This window comes from Gopherus evgoodei, chromosome 5 (genome assembly GCF_007399415.2).
Source record: "Gopherus evgoodei ecotype Sinaloan lineage chromosome 5, rGopEvg1_v1.p, whole genome shotgun sequence".
In the NCBI taxonomy this organism is placed as follows: domain Eukaryota; kingdom Metazoa; phylum Chordata; order Testudines; family Testudinidae; genus Gopherus; species Gopherus evgoodei.
Window position 1 is genome coordinate 119,881,769 of NC_044326.1, and position 17,312 is coordinate 119,899,080.

At 42.1% G+C, this 17,312-nt stretch overlaps 1 protein-coding gene across 1 annotated transcript in view; it reads left to right on the top strand.

The window, feature by feature from the left end:
• Nucleotides 1-17,312, top strand: part of HPGDS (hematopoietic prostaglandin D synthase) — a 71,841-nt gene that overhangs the window by 21,461 nt on the left and 33,068 nt on the right. The window contains exon 2 of the mRNA XM_030564819.1: nucleotides 228-369. Coding sequence (XP_030420679.1) covers nucleotides 237-369 — 133 coding nt within the window. The 5' untranslated portion in view covers nucleotides 228-236. The remainder of the gene's footprint in view (nucleotides 1-227; nucleotides 370-17,312) is intronic.

Below are 17,312 nucleotides of genomic sequence, written 5' to 3' on the forward strand. Positions count from 1 at the left end.
TAAGCATCCAACTTGGACTATTTTGGCTCTAGAATGTGGAACTATAGGTGTTGCATGTGGTGGCTATGCAGTAGGATATATTGTGGGTAGCAGGCTAATGTACATGTTTAATTTGGCATTAAGTACTGACATTTTATTAACATGTCACAAACATGTAGGTATATCTTCCATATAAATATGGCAGGGTAGTTAACATGTTAAATAATCAACATGGCTTTTTCTTTCAGAGATTCATCATGCCACACTACAAGCTCATGTATTTCAATCTGAGAGGAAGAGCAGAAATCATTCGCTATCTGTTTGCCCATTCAGGCATAAAGTACGAGGACCACAGGATAGAACAAGTTGACTGGCCCAAAATCAAACCAAGTGAGTAGAACAGATTCTTGTATACAAAGCTTTACAAGAAATCCAGTCAGAACACAAAACCACATGGGATGGTACCAATTTGCTGATTGAGGATGGGAAGAATCCATACGTGCTAAAACCCCTCAGGTGAAATCTTGGCTTCATTGGCGTCAATGGGAATTTTACTATTGATTTCAGAGAGGCCAGGATTTCATCCTTTGTCTCCCCACCAGGCAATACAAGTCCAAGGACCAGATCCTCAGTTAGTATAAATTGGCATAGTTCTTTTATCCTCACTGAATATACCCACACCAGCTGGGGCTCATGTCCCAAGTTTTCAAATGCTGTCAGCTAGGAACTGATGGAAACAAGGTAAGCATTAACACACTAAGGATCTTAGAAAAAATTGGCCCCAAAGGCTACACTGAAGCCCTTAAACCAATTTCAGAATCAAAATGAAAATTAAAGCAGCAAAGAGGGAACTGCCCTTTGTGACCTGACAAGTTCTCTATGAGCAGAAGCAACAAGAGCAGCTGAAAAGGGACAATGATAGACCACAGCCTTCCTCTGAAAAGCAATATAAAACCTACTGAGAATCTAACAGTGCACAGAAAGCTACAGGGTTCCTTTGTGTTTACAGTTAAATTAACTTGAGATTGACATAGAATGAGAATAAAATGTCAAAAGGTCAAAGCAATGTCATGTGTATGCCAAGCCCTTTGTTTACGTGGCATAGATTCTACCCTTTAAAACTGTTTAATATCTTAACTCATCAGCGAGTCTTAGTCCAGAAAAGACTGACATCAGGCTGGTAGTCTGGAGGTAAGCACTTGCCAATTTCATCCATGTTGTCACTAGAGGAAATTGGCTTCTATTCGGTTACCTCCAGAACAGATTGCTTTCGTGCTTTCTACGTGGGAGCTACACTTTAAGATTACAGAAAAACTTCAGCTGGGGAAAAATGTGTCTTTCCATTTGTTAAGTGGTACTTCCTGGAAGGAACACATTACATGATCAGCACTGGCTTCCAAATTCTTTCTTGGTGCAATCAAAGGTTGTTTTATTCTATAAAGACCCAATGCTTTGAATCTTGAATGCTTTAAACATCATTTTCTCCTGAGTGATACTGAGACACTTGCTAGTAGCTGGGGAGCTCAGACTAAAACATCCTTGGCTAAAATAAGAAGGGGCATCAGGGGAACAGGGCAGAAATAGAGACAGGTTGTTTTCAGTGAGGGGCCTTGGATTTTGGAAACTATGTCTCCATTAAAAGCCTGATTCTGTGGACCATCATATCATGTGGTATAACTTGGGTCTCTCCAAGGCATTTTCAGGAAAGGAGGGGAGAGAAGTGGAGGGGAGTGATGGTCAGAGAGTTGGTTTTAGAGGGATTTAAGAGAATTTTTAGTGCTGGACTTTTTTCAAGTTGAATTTGTATGTATCCACAAATGAAGTCTGTTTACATTTTCTACATGTACCTAGAATGTTGGATAGGTGATTATTAAATAAGACTAAATAACACAGACAATATAAATGGAGACATAGAAATTACAAATGCATTTACACCTTAAAATATATGAAAAGCAGACTTACCTGCCAAGTCCTGAGTTCAAGATGCTGTATCTCCCATGCAGCAGCTGAAGACATCACAAACACTCAAACCAATCAGGCAGTAGGGCAGGAAAATACTTTTTAAGGTATTTTTAGTGTTCAGGACATGAAGCCGTCCATGATGAAGCTTTTACATTATCCAGTGTCTGTTTGCCACTATGCCTGACTGCGGCCTATCTGCACTACCATCATCCTGATCGAATGATTAGGGATGCAGAGTGTGTTAAAGAAGAAACCGGGAACCAAGATTTCTAAGCTCTATTCTTGAATCTACCTTTACTCTAGTGCCTTAGGCAAATCACTTAACTTTTGTTTCTCCATCTGTTAAATTAAAATAATACCAACCCACCCCACCAGGGTGTTGTAAGGTTTAATTAAAGTTGTAACATACTTAGGGAATATGTGTGATGAAAATTGCTATATATACATTGATAATATTACCATTACTACTTTGACTCTCTACATTGGATTCCAGAGTAAATAATACATTTGGTAAAGTGCAGGGGGAGGAAGGTTTAGCTTGTGTCCAACCTGGGGCTAGATTCAGCAAATCCTCTGCTTGGAACTCCCACGGACACAGTGGAAGATCTGTGAATGGCTAAACCAGGCACATAGAGTACTTTCTAAGGGTCATTAATTATTTTAGAAATGCAAGTAAAAGTAAAGAGAGAGCGAGAGATGGTTGAACATATAGTGGTGATTGTCCTGGGAAACTCCAAGCCTAGAAAATCAATTGGAAAGACATCTGAAAATGCTACCTTGGTCAAGAGTTGGATCCTAAATCCCTGCCTCTGGACCGCGCAAGGCTCTCATTAATGATACTGGGTGAGGGTGAGTTCATGCAGAGATAATGGTACCATTCCACCTGCACTATGTAAAAAAAAAACCCAAAAACAAAGTTGCATAATTTTCACATGTACTAGTAACTAATTTAACACTGCTAAAAATACTGGTTTTGTCTTGAGACCAGCCAGCAGCAGAATACTTATTGTGGGAAAATCTACTCTGTGGGAAATCATAATTAATTATTCACCCTTACAGTGTTTCTAGATTTAGCATGATGAAATGTGTCATGGTGTATCACAAGGATATATATGTGCTGATGTTTAATGAATATTTAGGTATGCAGGCAAATATAATCTGCCCTCCATCCAAATGTAAGTCTATGTGTCAGATTCAAGGTTCATGTGTGTGAGGAGAGTGTAGCTCAGTGCTTCTCTGGTGTTATTTGGTTGTATTGAAATTTATGCAATAAATATAACTTCTAGTTGCACGTACATAATTATCAAGAGCTATGGGTAGTAAAAGGTTACAAAGCTGAAAGTGTCAAATCATGAGAACTCTCAAAGAACTCCCCAGCAAATGAAACTCAAATAGCCCTTCTAGCCAACTACTCAGGCAAACCTTCCTTCCCACTCCCTTGCAGAGAAAAGCCTGAATAAATAGGTAGATCCAGTCATGTGTCTTAGAGGTAAACAAACTTGGGCCCTGCAGAGGAATCAAATGACAGACCAAGGATCCTTCAATGCAATTGCACTGCCTCCAACCTCAACAAATAATAATCTAGACTTTTCTAGCTCAGCTGATTTCACCATCAGGACGGAGCACAAAGAAAGGCAGTCTTTTAGCCAGGGCCTAAGCTGAACAGGGCTTTGTCTATCAGAAAGATGGTACTCTAAGAATAGCATATAGAAACAAACTGGAAGCCAGTGCAGTTTTCAAAACACAAGTATAAACTCTCTGTATAAGAAACAGAACCACATTCTGCACCAGTTGATGTTTATGAAGTATATTTTGTTTTACTAGCATCAAGACATAATTAGTGAATGTAATGTAATATAATACAGTGATATAAATAAAACAAGACAGTCAAAACAAAATAACCTCAGCATAAAACAAGATACAAATTAAATATGTCATCTTGCTTTTCAATTGTTTGAAAACCTCTCTGTGGAATATGTCAAAGCATTATTTTCATACAAAACATTCTGATTTAGATGAACCCACATTTTCTGATGGAACACTGTTCTATCAAAAAAAAAATTCCACAGACTCCACCTACAAAGAGAATACTGACATTACCAGAATATACGTTCATGGAAATCATGTGCTGTACATTCCTTCTTATCCCTTCATTTCAAACTGCCTAGCCTAACAGTAGAAGCAATAAAAACTGCTACGTCTTGGTGTTTCAGCTAAGCCTTCCCAATAAAGCAAAGCCACAATGCTACATAATCATTAAAAGACTTTCTGCTCTAAAATACCAGTTGTAATGGTAAGAAGATTGCATCAGCTCAAGTGACTAGCTTTTACCACTGATACGAGCCAACAATTAGGAATTACACTAGTTATGTGGTTATCATGCTAGATTTCCTCATTCACATCTGCAATAGTTTGTATCACAGTTCACACAGGTCTTTAAATATCAGGAGACTTTGGAAGACTACAAACATTGGCAGAAGGAGATGCAGCAGCAGTGCGGTGCATGGCTTATTTGCATCTCTCTAAAGTATTAATTTCATTCAGACTAGACAAATCCTACATTGCACAAAACATTTTGAGCTGATTCCCTTTTTAACATAAAAATTGTATCTGAAAAAAATAGTCTATACAATATAGCAGAGTGGTGTATTTTTTTTTGGTACAAATTATGTAACTATAATATTGAAAACAGGTTGGGGGAAAGCACAGAAGTTAAATTTCCATGGATAACAACATACACAAGAATGTGCACACATTTCTACACTTAATTTTGTGAACAAATCAGGGCCCAATTGGGAATGCTGAGATCAGAAATCAAGCCCATAACCTGACTCTCTTAAACTACTCTTTCAAGGGAAGAAAAAGGTAGAACTGTAGAGGGGAAAGAACAGCATCTCTTCTCTCCTCCCATTATTGTAGACAAGGAACAGATCTTCTGATTCAGAGTCTAAAGGAGCTCCTCAGAGAACATTTCAGATTTTAAAAAAAAACAAGTTTGGAAAACTGCATCCACAGGACCATAGCCATGGAAGCATGAAAAACCACAAAGTGAAATTTTGCTTCATTAATGAAGATGATCCAAGACTTTTCTTTAGAAAAAAAAACAAGCATGAGAAATGTACTCTCCACCCTGTCTCACAAGCAAAGATATTACTGAAAAACAGCATGCATGTGTAGAACAGAGTTTGAAACTTGGTGCCTTGCCCAGAGTTAGAATTCATTTTAATTCTCCTCCTAGGAAGACCCAGGCAAACAAACACTGCAGGATGTTAAGAGTTAACCTTAACATGGAGGACAGTAATTTAGAATGTTGCAGCTTTTACTTTTGAACAGTATTAAACAGTATGTGATTTTGGAGTGGCCAATTTCTGAGTATTTCTCTTAACTCAATATTACTTTTCAGCAGCTTTGGCTGAACAATTCATTCTTTATTCCTCATGCTATTATCTCTCTCTCACTCTTTCGTAGATTACTATAATGTATTCTCAGTGCACCATAAACATAAAAGCTTTGCATGGTTTGGTTTAGGTACTTTGACAACAAAATGTATATAATTGTACATTTCATTTATTTCCTTTTGTCACCCATCAGACAATCTGCTGTAGGATTTCAAAACAGTAATTTGGGGCAAAAATTCTGTAACTTCAATATTAAGGAAATTCATGCAGACCAGTAAACAAGCAAAGCCATGTAAATGCAACTCTTCCGGGCTGCTTTTCAATAGAGTTGGCAAGAAATAGGAATCTCCATTTTGCAGGACATTCTGAGTTGCCGATGTTTAGTTCTGTAGGGGAATTTCTGACAAAATGGAACAATCCATTTCACTGTTCAGCCCGCTTGCCCCCCTGCAAAGTGGGCAGTTCATGAACTGACAAGTCCTAGGGCTGGCAACTGGGAAACCAACCGGGGAGTCCCCCTGTCAGCAGGGGAGCCAGGACCCTGACTGGTTTCCTGTCAGCCTGGCCAGCAGGCTGCCAGTACACCAGGCAGGCTGGCCAGTCTCTTTGGTTTCCATCAAAAGTATAAATGGAATCGACATACTCACATGGAATGTTTCTATTCCATCAGATCAGCATTTTCCAACCGCAAACTGCTTTCCTCTTCAATGCTCGCTCAGGACTAGCACAGACCACCTTTAAGCTAATATCCCCAAAGCGGGAAAGGTAGTGAATGTGAGGCATTGGATCCTGATGAGCTTCCAATCTATGTCAGAGCCCCACAGCTCTTGTTATAAGCAAATAAAATGTAACACTTATCTAACACGTGGTTTTTGACATGCTGTACAAAGTTTAATTGTTGTTTATTTGGGCTTCTAGACGTGATGATTTAGGGACAAATCCTGAGAGAAGCTAACCCCTGCAACCACCTTCAATCTCAATGCAATTATAGGCTGTCAGTGCCTCTTAAGATTTGGCTTGAAATCATCACACATGCAGACTCAGCAAGCACTATGCACCCCACCTGTCAGCTTACCTCCTCTTGATTGCCAGTCTATCTTCCCTGCATGAAGCCTCTCTGAGCTCCATGGTAAATCCACCCTAACAGCATGCCTGACCTTCTGATGAGATCTGCCTCCTCACTACTGGGGATCAACCAGGAACTTGCAGCACGGGAAAGCATTTTACATAGTGAGTGCAGGAAGGGAGACAGACACAAAAGTGGACAAACTCTCCTGTTTGGCACATGTACTATCCTATATTCTTAACCTGGTTCTGTCTCCCAGCAGTCAAGAGATCTGTCCCATCTCCCCAGATGATGCCTCTTGGCAGCCACCAAAACCTCCCAGAGAAAGTATTCATGTCCCACCTGGAAATCACCCAGTTCACAATGGTTTATGTCCACCAGGAAACTCCCTAGTTCACAAAGAGTTGAAAATACTGCCAGATCAAGACGCTGGGGTTTGTGTTTTGGCTATAGAAAAAAAAGTGGGTAGTTTGGATCCAGGCTCCATGGTATTTGAACCAACGAAATTGAGGGTTGGAGTGGAAAGTCAGGGTAAAAATGATCTTGTTTTGACCTGTCCCTAAATTAAAATGTTAATTGCCAACCAGTGCTAGAGAGCAATGCACTTCAAAAGTAAGTACAAAATGTGGCTAACTGCTACTATAGCCTGCCAAGCTATTGGCTTTTTCTGAAGCCACATCTAGATGGGAATTTTTGATCTGACCTCTATCTTTATAGTTCATTGAACCAAAATCCCAGGTCTATACACCCCCCAGCTGTAGGGCATATGCAATCTGGAAATGAATCTGGATTAAGCAATTTGAGCTCACCTCATATCCTTCCTGCCCATTTAAATAGGTACAGAAATGTAAACCGGGAGACACAGAATCTCTTCATTCTAGATCCTGCTGTACTTGGGAAACAAAACTGGCAGGAAGTGTTCAGATTTAAACATACAATTTAAATGATGGAATAGAAAATATTTCAACCACTAGCAGAAATATACTCAATTCAAGACCTACTGAGTCACATAATAGGTTGTTTTTAAAACATTTAAAAATCCCTTGGCATGGAATACATTGAAAAGGTATGGATGTCACTATTTCATTGAGTCATAAAGCTACTAAAATCTGCAGCATGTTATATGAACAACAACAGTTCAAGGGGAAAGTACTGACAATTAACAGCCACTTCGTAGCAGTAGCATGGGATATTTTTATGTCATTCACTGCTAAATATTTACCATCTCTTCCCAGGGAATGATCTGAGGTTAGAAGTGTGGTTGAAAGGTCCAAAGGCAAGTTGCTGAGTTGGTGATTATTGTGATGAAAATTAATTCTGCTGTAGTAAATCTTCGGAGATGAATCTTCGGAGATTTAGTGTCTGACAGCAGAAAGCAAGCATTTCTCAGGGGATGCGCATCATTTTTCCTGAATGACTCTGGTTGGAATGACATAACAGCTTTACAGAACACCACTCAGGCTCTTGATGAACAGTCACTTTAAAAACAAACACATATTATAGTATTACTTGTGTTATGGTAATATCTAGAGGGCCCAACTTCAATCAGGGCCCCGCTGTGTCACAAACACATTTTAAAGGGTAGATCCTGCCCTAAAGAGCCTACATTTTACATACACAAGATGGATAGGGTGGGGGGAAAGAATATTAGCCCCTTGTTTACAGAAAGAGAACTGGGGCACAGAGAGATTAAGTGACCTGCCCAAGGTCACATGGGAGATCTATAGCAGAGCCAAGAACTGAACCCAGCTTCCCCGAGTCTCAGTCCAGTCTCTTCACCACAAGACAATTCTTTCATCTCTATTGGCTTTATCAAATCCTCTAAAAAGTGAAATCTCCTTCCATTTACGCTTCCAGCAAATTCTCTCTCTAAAATCTTTCTGACATCAAACACTAATTAAGCATTTGTTTCCCATGGCTCAGTTTAAATAAACATCCACGTAACAGCAAAGAAACAGATGCTATTCTTGATTTTGGGAGGTTGCCATTTCAACAAACAATGCTGGATGTAACTGTTTGTCAGTCTCTAGACAACCCAAGTGTCCTATTTTCGACCTGATCTACACTGGCGGTTGGGAGGGGGGGGTGAAGAGATCTAAGTTACGCAACTTCAGCTATGAGAATAGCGTAGCCAAAGTCGACATATCTTAGATCAAATTAAAATTACTTACTTTGCATCCTCATGATGCTGGATCGATGGCCACAGCTTCCCCATCGACTTTGCTTCCGCCTCTCGCACTGCTGGAGTTCAGTAGTCGACGGGAGAGCAATCGGGGATCCATTTATTGCGTCTACACTACACTTGATAAATCGATCCCTGATAGATTGATCACTACCCGCCAATCTGGCAGGTAGTGTAGATATACCCTTAGAGACGGTTAGGCTGCCAGATTGCACCAGAACCGAATGAAGCTGTGAGGTGCACAAGAAAGCTTAAACAAATACACATGCAGCTTTATAAATTGTTTTAATACTAACAAAAATGAGATAGAGGAGGAACAGTTCATTTCATAGTGCAAGCCCAGGGAAGGGAGGAGGAAGGTGAAATCACACATGTGAGAAACAGCTGAAATGAAGGATCAGAATCAACCTGGAAAAGAAGAGTGGACAGCAGGAAGAGAGGAAGCATATGAGACAGAAGGGAAAGGTAGAAGAAATAATAATAGTCATGGAGATTTACCTTCTCTGTCTCCTCTCCTGGTCAATAGCAGGAAGGAGGTGGAAACGATTTCAAAAAGTCTGGCCTAGAAAGGGAGTTGGGTCTCCAGGGATTCAGCCACAGGAGACAGCTTGAAAACTAGGAGGCTTCTGAGGGGCACAGAGCCCTTAGGAGAGCAAGTTCATGCCAGGAGGAGCTGCAGTAGCCTGTGGGAAAGGGCTGTGGGGTGATGATTATGGGCCATTTGTCGTGCACAGGTCAATTGCCTGTTATCAGGAGCCATGTAGGAACAGCTACATTGGCCTGGAAGCATAACACAGGTGATGTCTAATTGCCTTTGTTGGAATGGACTAAAAGTGGAATCCCAGTTAGGAGGCCTGAGGAGCCTTAACCCTCTCTATTGTTATGAGTGAGAGGTTGTACCTTGAGTTTGAAAGACCTTCCTTTCTATCTCCACTAGGAAACAATCCTTTCCTTGAGCAACAGGCCTAAGTGCTTATTGGGAGTCATCAGGTGCTAGAGTCTACAGGAGCTAGCCGATGAAACACCTTCACAGCTTATATCTGAGCTGAGGCACACCCAGCTCCAGACCCCTAAGGTGCACTCAGTGACTTCATTGGGTAGCAACAGTACTAACTTCCAGAGGGGCTGTGTGGGATTTAGTTCGGTATAGAATTCAGGGCAGTGTGCCACACCAGAAAACAACGTATAATCAGGAAATGAGCAAAACCACACACAATTAGCTACTGAAAGCATACATGAAAAATAGTTAAGAATTAGAGGAAATAATTTGTATTAGCCAGTGACCCATGCTGTTTGCTTGTTCTCAGACTCCCTTTCTTATTAATCTATTAAATCAACTCGCACTCATAATGCATCCAGAGGCATGCAGATAAGAAAAGGCAGCAACCATGAACTGCACAGGCAAGTTTCAGAGTAGCATTTATTTCTCACATAGCTCAGAAATGGAAATATTTCTAGGAAGACCAAAAGATGTTTTTCTGGATTTCTTTCTTAAAATTGCTCCTGTGGGAGTTTCAGGTTTTTGCAGATGAGAATTTGTATTTCTGAAAATGCGAGAAGAATATCCAAGGATACTTGGAGCTAAACTGACATAAGATGACTCCATAACTGTGGAGGACTTAAGGGAAAAAAAGTCACTTTTATGCTTCTTTCCAGCTTCTCAAGGCTCCGCATGCTGAGCTTAACCCATGTCTTCTCTCTCTGGTTCTCAGTGCTGCCCAGAAACCTTATCTCCAACCTACAGAAGGCTTTCCTCACCTCACACTGTCATTTACTAGCCCTGCCACTCGCCTCTACCTCCTGCTCGAGTACAAGTACAATAAGTGGCTTATTCTAGCTGGCCAGCTACCCAGATCCATAACAAAGCTAATGGTTAGCAGGAGGGACTCAAGTGGCACTGAAAATGTAGCAACATTTTAATAAAGCTTCTGCACAAGCCCAGGCAGTACAAGTATGAATTTTAAAATGTTCCTTATCTTTTCATCTGTGTTGTGAATTCAGTAGGTGAGACACGCTAGGCCTGGAAAGGACTCATTAAAAGCCTCTACACTGATGTAACAGCAGCTTTTAAATCTGTTTTTAAGCACTCTTCAAGCTCATTTGTGGTTGGGTCATATCCTAACAAGTTTTGGCCAGTCCCTGTGAATGGGGTCCAGCGTGATTAGAATGGTGCTAAAACCCCCCACCATGCTCTCACTGAAGTCCCTCTGGACTTGTCCCATGCCTTCGCTCTATTCTCAGCAGACAGTTAAACTGTGTCAGAACCTGAATCAACTACTGCTGATTTTAAACTGTGCTTCATCACACTTCAGAAAGTTCACTATTCCAGCCCTGTATGGGACCTGTGTCCATGACCTTGCTCATTTGCAAGATTGCTATATTCTAGAGTAAGGACCTGTCTACACTGTAAAAACATCCAAGCTGGATAGATCAGGGCATGGTCTGAGGACACCGACAAACGCCACAATGCCCCACATACACTGGTATTTTAACCTTTGGGGGAGATTTGCATTGTAACCAGGTTCCATGACAGCTGCTTTTACAAAGAGAATGGCCTAAGACAGTTAAAATGAGTACTTTGAAAGCAGGGTTAAGAAGATTTCTTTTTATTTCAATCACTTTTGAAAAAAGATTCCCTTTTTGAAAAGGAGGGAAGGGAGAGCAGAGGGGCACAAATGTGGGAAGTATGATGAGCATTGGATGGGAGGGTTGGAAAAGTCTGACACCAGGGAGGAGTGGGAACAGCTATTGTACAGAAGGCAAGGGGTGGAAAGAGAGAAGGAAGAACAGAAGAGGTTGTTTTATTAAAAAGGCAAATTTGGCCCTCTGATACTTGTTCCATTTAACATTAATGGGAAATGTGTATGCATACCTGACAGCTGAATTCTGCCCATAGTACAGGTGATGAGAGACAAGAGGAAGAAAGAGAGAGAATGGAAGGGAGGTGTCAAAATGAAGAGAGAATGTTGCCAGAGGGAAACAAATGGAGACAGAAGCAGGACTTCTGTCAATCAGACACGAAATGCTGCTTCCAGGAAGGCTAATTCTCTGACAGAGTAAACAAAGTAAAAAGAAGAATGGAAAAAGTTAAAAGGAAGCTGCAGTAGGTAAGAGTAGGTAAGAGTGGGCAGCAACTCCATAGGAGATGTCTCCATCTTTGTGTAGCTTTATTGCATTGATGTTGGGTTTACTTAACAGTAAGATGCATTTTTAAAACAACTTCTGGTAGTTTTGGCTTGGTCTGCTCTGCACCTTTGGATTGTAGAATCATAGCAGAGAGCATTCTGCAGCTACCCCAGCAGCTTTGGTTGAGGTGTGGGGCGTCAGTGACTGCTGGGGGGGGGGGGGCGTGTTTGTTTTTACATTTGCCTATTTTTCTCTTGAGGAAGGAAATGCCATTAGATTTCCCCATCACATCCCAGCTGAAGTGGGACCACAGGGGAAGCCATGTTGATCAGCTAACAGTGTTAAAATACAGTTTGCCCTGTTCACATTAGGGCTTTCAAATGTGTTCATTAAAATATTTTAACTAGTGTGTTCTTTAAAACCACCTTTTATCTTAGTGTGAACAGGCTCTGTGAGGGTAACAGAGGGAGAAACAGGATGGAGGGGGTGCAGTTAATTCCTCACTTGGAAAGGGCAAGAGAGCTAGCTAGAGTGGAACTTACCCTAAGTGCTGAGGACAAGGGTGCTGATGAAATGTGGCTGCAGTAGAGATCCCCTAGGAAGCAGGCTGCCTGGGGGATGCTTCAGGTTCTGAGGCATGAATAGAGGCAGCAGCGGAGTTGGCCATCTTGTTACTTGTCAGGACAGAGGAGGGATGAGGTCTGAAAAGCCCTGTCTCAGAGCCCTGGGAGATGGAAGGAGGAGGGTTGGCTCCATTTGTCTGGGTTCTGGGAGTGACCGTGGCAGGGAACTCAAAGGCAGAGATACTATTCTTTTACCCATCTCTCCATCTACTTTCTCTCCTTTCTTCTATTTCTCCTTTATCCTTCCTATTCGCCTCTTTCCAGGACTAGAAAGGGAAGAGGAAGAAAGAGGCAGAGTTTAAAAAGGAAGGAGTTGGGTTAGAAGACTGAGACAGACTCCATGTTCTAGTCACAAGGCAGCAAAGTAGTTGGAGGGAAATGAGTGTACTGTGTGGTGTTGGGGACTGTCTTTCAGGGCTGAATTTCCCAAACACAGTCCTGGAGGGGTGCTGTGAAGCTACTGCTATGCACAACCAGTTGGCTGTAGTCATAGAATAAAGCAAATCTCTTTCAAGCTCCTAAACCACTGACTGATAGCTGAACACAAGTTTCAGGACTAAAAAGGAACTAAGAAATTTCCTACATGGAAGAATGAAGCAGATAAAAATTCCACCTAGAGTCGAAACTAGACAGTGGAAGACAGCTGGAGACAATTTAAACAGCGTTTCAGCCTGCATCTTCAAGCAGTCTGTCCCAGCAAAAATAAAGACAGCTGCAAGGGAACCTGATAAAAGTTTTGTGAATTTCTCATATAATTGCGGATCTTAAAGTGTCCAGGAATATATTTAACTCAAGGAAGTGCTTGAGATTCAAATGAATACACCTCTACCTCGATATAACGCTGTCCTTGGGACCCAAAAAATCTTACCGTGTTATAGGTGAAACCATGTTATATTGAACTTGCTTTGATCCACCGGAGTGCACAGCCCTGTCCCTCCAGGAGCACTGCTTTACCGTGTTATATCCAAATTCATGTTATTATTGGGTGGTGTTATACCAAGGTAGCGGTGTACCTCCATCCAGTAGGGAAAGTCTCCTTCCTCCTTCCAAACAATGGCTTGGTCTACACTACGCGTTTAAACCGATTTTAGCAGATTTAAACCAATTTAATGCTGTACCAGTCCACACTACGAGGCCCTTTATATTGATATAAAGGGCTCTTTAAATAGGTTTCTATACTCCTCCCCGACAAGAGGAGTAGCGCTAAAATTGGTATTACCATATCAGATTAAAGTTAGTGTGGCCGTAAATCGACGGTATTGGCCTCCGGGCGGTATCCCACAGTGCACCACTGTGACCGCTTTGGACAGCAATCTCAACTCGGATGCAGTGGCCAGGTAAACAGGAAAAGCCCTGCAAAATTTTGATTTTCATTTCTTGTTTGCCCAGCGTGGAGCTCTGATCAGCACGGGTGGCAATGCAGTCCCAAATCCAAAAAGAGCTCCATCATGGATCATACGGGAGATACTGGATCTGATCGCTGTATGGGGACACAAATCTGTTCTATCAAAGCTCCGTTACAGAAGACGAAATGCCAAAGCGTTGGAAAAAAAAATCTACAGGCTACACAGTGCTGCGTGACAAGCGTAATGGGAAGCCAGAGACTCAAATGGACGCTCATGGAGGGAGGGAGGGGATACTGAGAACTCCAGCTATCCCACAGTCCACAGCAGTCTCCGAAAAGTATTTGCATTCTTGGCTGAGCTCCCAATGCCTGTAGGTTCAAACACATTGTCCGGCGTGGTTCAGGGAATAGCTCATCAATTTACTCCCCTCCCCCCACGTGAAAGAAAAGGGAAAGAAATCATTTCTTGACTTCTTTCAGTGTCACCCTATGTCTACTGAATGCTGCTGGTAGACGCGATGCTGCAGCAGTGAAGAGAAGTATCCGCTCCTCTCCCCTCCCCGGTGGCAGATGGTGCAGAAGGACCGTCCTTCTCATCAACCTATGAGTGCTCCTGGCTGGCTTCAGGTGAGGCTGGCCGGAGGCGCCTGGGTGAAAATAGGAATGACTCCCGGTCATTCCCAGTAGATGGTACAGAATGGCTGGTAACCGTCTTCATCATAGCAACTGGGGGCTGAGCTTCAATCAGCTCCCTCCCTTTCATGTGAAAAGAAAAGATTCTGTACTGCCTGGGCTATCATAGCAGTGGGATGCTGGGCTCCTCTCCCCCACACAGCTTAATGTCCTGCCTGGACTATCATAGCACCAGGAGGCTGCCTCCCCCTCATTTTATGTCACTAAAAACTCAGTGTTTCTTATTCCTGCATTCTTTATAACTTCATGACACAAATGGGGGGGGGACACTGCCACGGTAGCCCAGGAAGGTTGGGGGAGGAGGGAAGCAACGGGTGGGGTTGTTGCAGAGGCACCCCCTGTGAATGGCATGTAGCTCATCATTTCTGCGGGATCTGACACGGAGCGGCTGTGCTCTCTGATACACTGGTTCTCTAGTACACTTGCCCCATATTCTAGGCAGGACTGACTATTTTTATAAATCATAAGGGAGGGATTGACTCGGGGAGTCAGTCCCAGTTTTGCCTTTGCACCCCTGGCCGATCTCAGCCAGGGGCACCCATGATAGCAGCAGACAGCACAGAAGGACAGATAACCGTCATCTCATTGCCAAATTACCCTGGCAGCAGACGGTACAGAACGACTGGTAACCATCTCTGCTATCATGCAAAAGCAAATGAATACTGCTGTGTAGCGCTGGAGTTTTGCTTCTGTCCGCGGCATCCAGTACACATACGGTGACTGTAAAAAAAAAAAAAGCTGAACGGGCTCCATGGTTGCCGTGCTATGGCGTCTGCCAGGGCAATCCAGGGGAAAAGGGCGTGAAACGATTGTCTGCCGTTGCTTTCCTGGAGGAAGGAATGACTGACAACATTTACCCAGAAGCACCCACGACAATGATTTTTGCCCCATCAGCCACTGGGCTCTCAACCCAGAATTCTAAGGGGCGGGGGAGACTGCGGGAACTATGGGATAGCTATTGACTAGCTACCCACAGTGCAACTCTCTGGAAATAGATGCTAGCCTCGGACCATGGACGCACACCGCCGAATTAATGTGCTTAGTGTGGCCGCATGCACTCGACTTTATACAATCTGTTTTATAAAACTGGTTTATGTAAAATCTGAATGATCCCATAGTGTAGACGCACCCAATGACTACACTGATCGAACTCACTCTTCCTCACTGGTAAATGGTGATTTAAGTCTCCATGTGGTGCCAATCTATGCTCACAACATTTACTATTCTCCGGTGACACTTGGGTTTTTATCTTGACCAGGACTACTCTGTACAATCAGCAAAAAAAAGAGAAAATTTATGTATTATTTCAGGTATTTTAAAACTCGGACATTTCCTGATTTGTCTTGGTAATGACACTTGAAAGGAAAAAGGCATTTAACTTTTGCAGTGTAAAGTCGAACACATATTAGAGAAATGTAAACTTTTATAGCTCTACTCTGCCAAATTATATGGAATAATTAAATATATTGAAGATATTTTATGGCCTGAACTAAGTCCCTGTTATTCTAGGGATAAAACCGTAAAGCAATCTAAGCATCTGCCAGACACTCTAGTTTGATACACTACACAGACTCTAGATGAAGGATCACTGATGAAATGCCAGACCTTTACAATGGTTTATAGCATGAGTCTGTTTGTCTTCAGAAGTGTCAAATTAGTCCCTAAATGTGTGGATTAGTAGCTCTGCACTGGGAAACAGATTGGTTATTCCGACTGTGATGGGGTTAGGTCACGGAGACCCTCTTTAGACTGTCACCTGATGTGCTGAAATTACCTCTGAGCCCGTTTTCCCTGATGGCTTGGGACTCCAGAACCCTGCCTACTTGAGCCAGACATGCTAGTTTGCTGCAACACAGACCCAGGTCTGAACCACGCCCCCAAAAGCTGCAGGCTTTAACCAAGAACTGCTCAGCAGGTCACCTTTCTCCAACACCCAGACACCCAGCTCCCAGTGGGATCCAAACCCCAAATAAATCTGTTTCACTCTGTATAAAGCTTATACAGGGTAAACTCATGAATTGTCCACCCTCTACAACACAGAGAGAGAGAGAGAGAGAGAGAGAGAGAGATGAACAGCTGTTTGCTCCCCCCAGGTATTAATCACTTACTCTGGGTTTACTAATAAACAAAAGTGATTTTGTTAAGTATAAAAGGTAGGATTTAGGTGGTTTCAAGTAATGAAAGACAGAACAAAGGAAGTCATCAAGCAAAACAAAACAAAACAAAACATGCCATGCAAGTCTAAGCCTAACACGGTTAAGAAACAGAATACAGGTAAATCTCACCCTCAGATGTTCGAATAAGCTTCCTTCACAGACTAGACTCTCTCTTAGTACAGTCCTTGTTAGTTCCAGCTCAGGTGTTAACTAGGGGATTTCTCATGACTGGCAACCCTCTTTGTTCTGTTCCACCCCCTTTTATAGCTTTGGCACAAGGTGGGAATCTTTTGTCTCTCTGGGTCCCCACCTCTCTTTCTAAAAGGAAAAGCACCAGTTTTAAGATGGATTCCAGTGGCAGGTGACATGGTCACATATCCTGTGAGATCCCAAGCACAGGAAGGTTTACAAGTAAACAGAGCCATTTACAAGCAATTGTTCTAATTAATGGGAGCCATCAAGATCCTAAGCCACCATTAATGGCCCACACTTTGCATAATTACAATAGGACCACAGAGTAATACTTCATATTTCTAGTTTAGATACAAGAATAATACATTCATACAAATAGGATGAACACACTCAGTAGATTATAAACTTTGTAATACCTTATAAGAAATCTTTTGCATGAAGCATATTTCAGTTATATCATATTCACCTTTATAAACATATTTCCATAAAACATATGGAGTGCAACATCACACCCACCAAATATATATAGGGCATATTCATATTTTTGTCATATGTACACACATACAAGAATCATGGACAGGGCCGCCCAG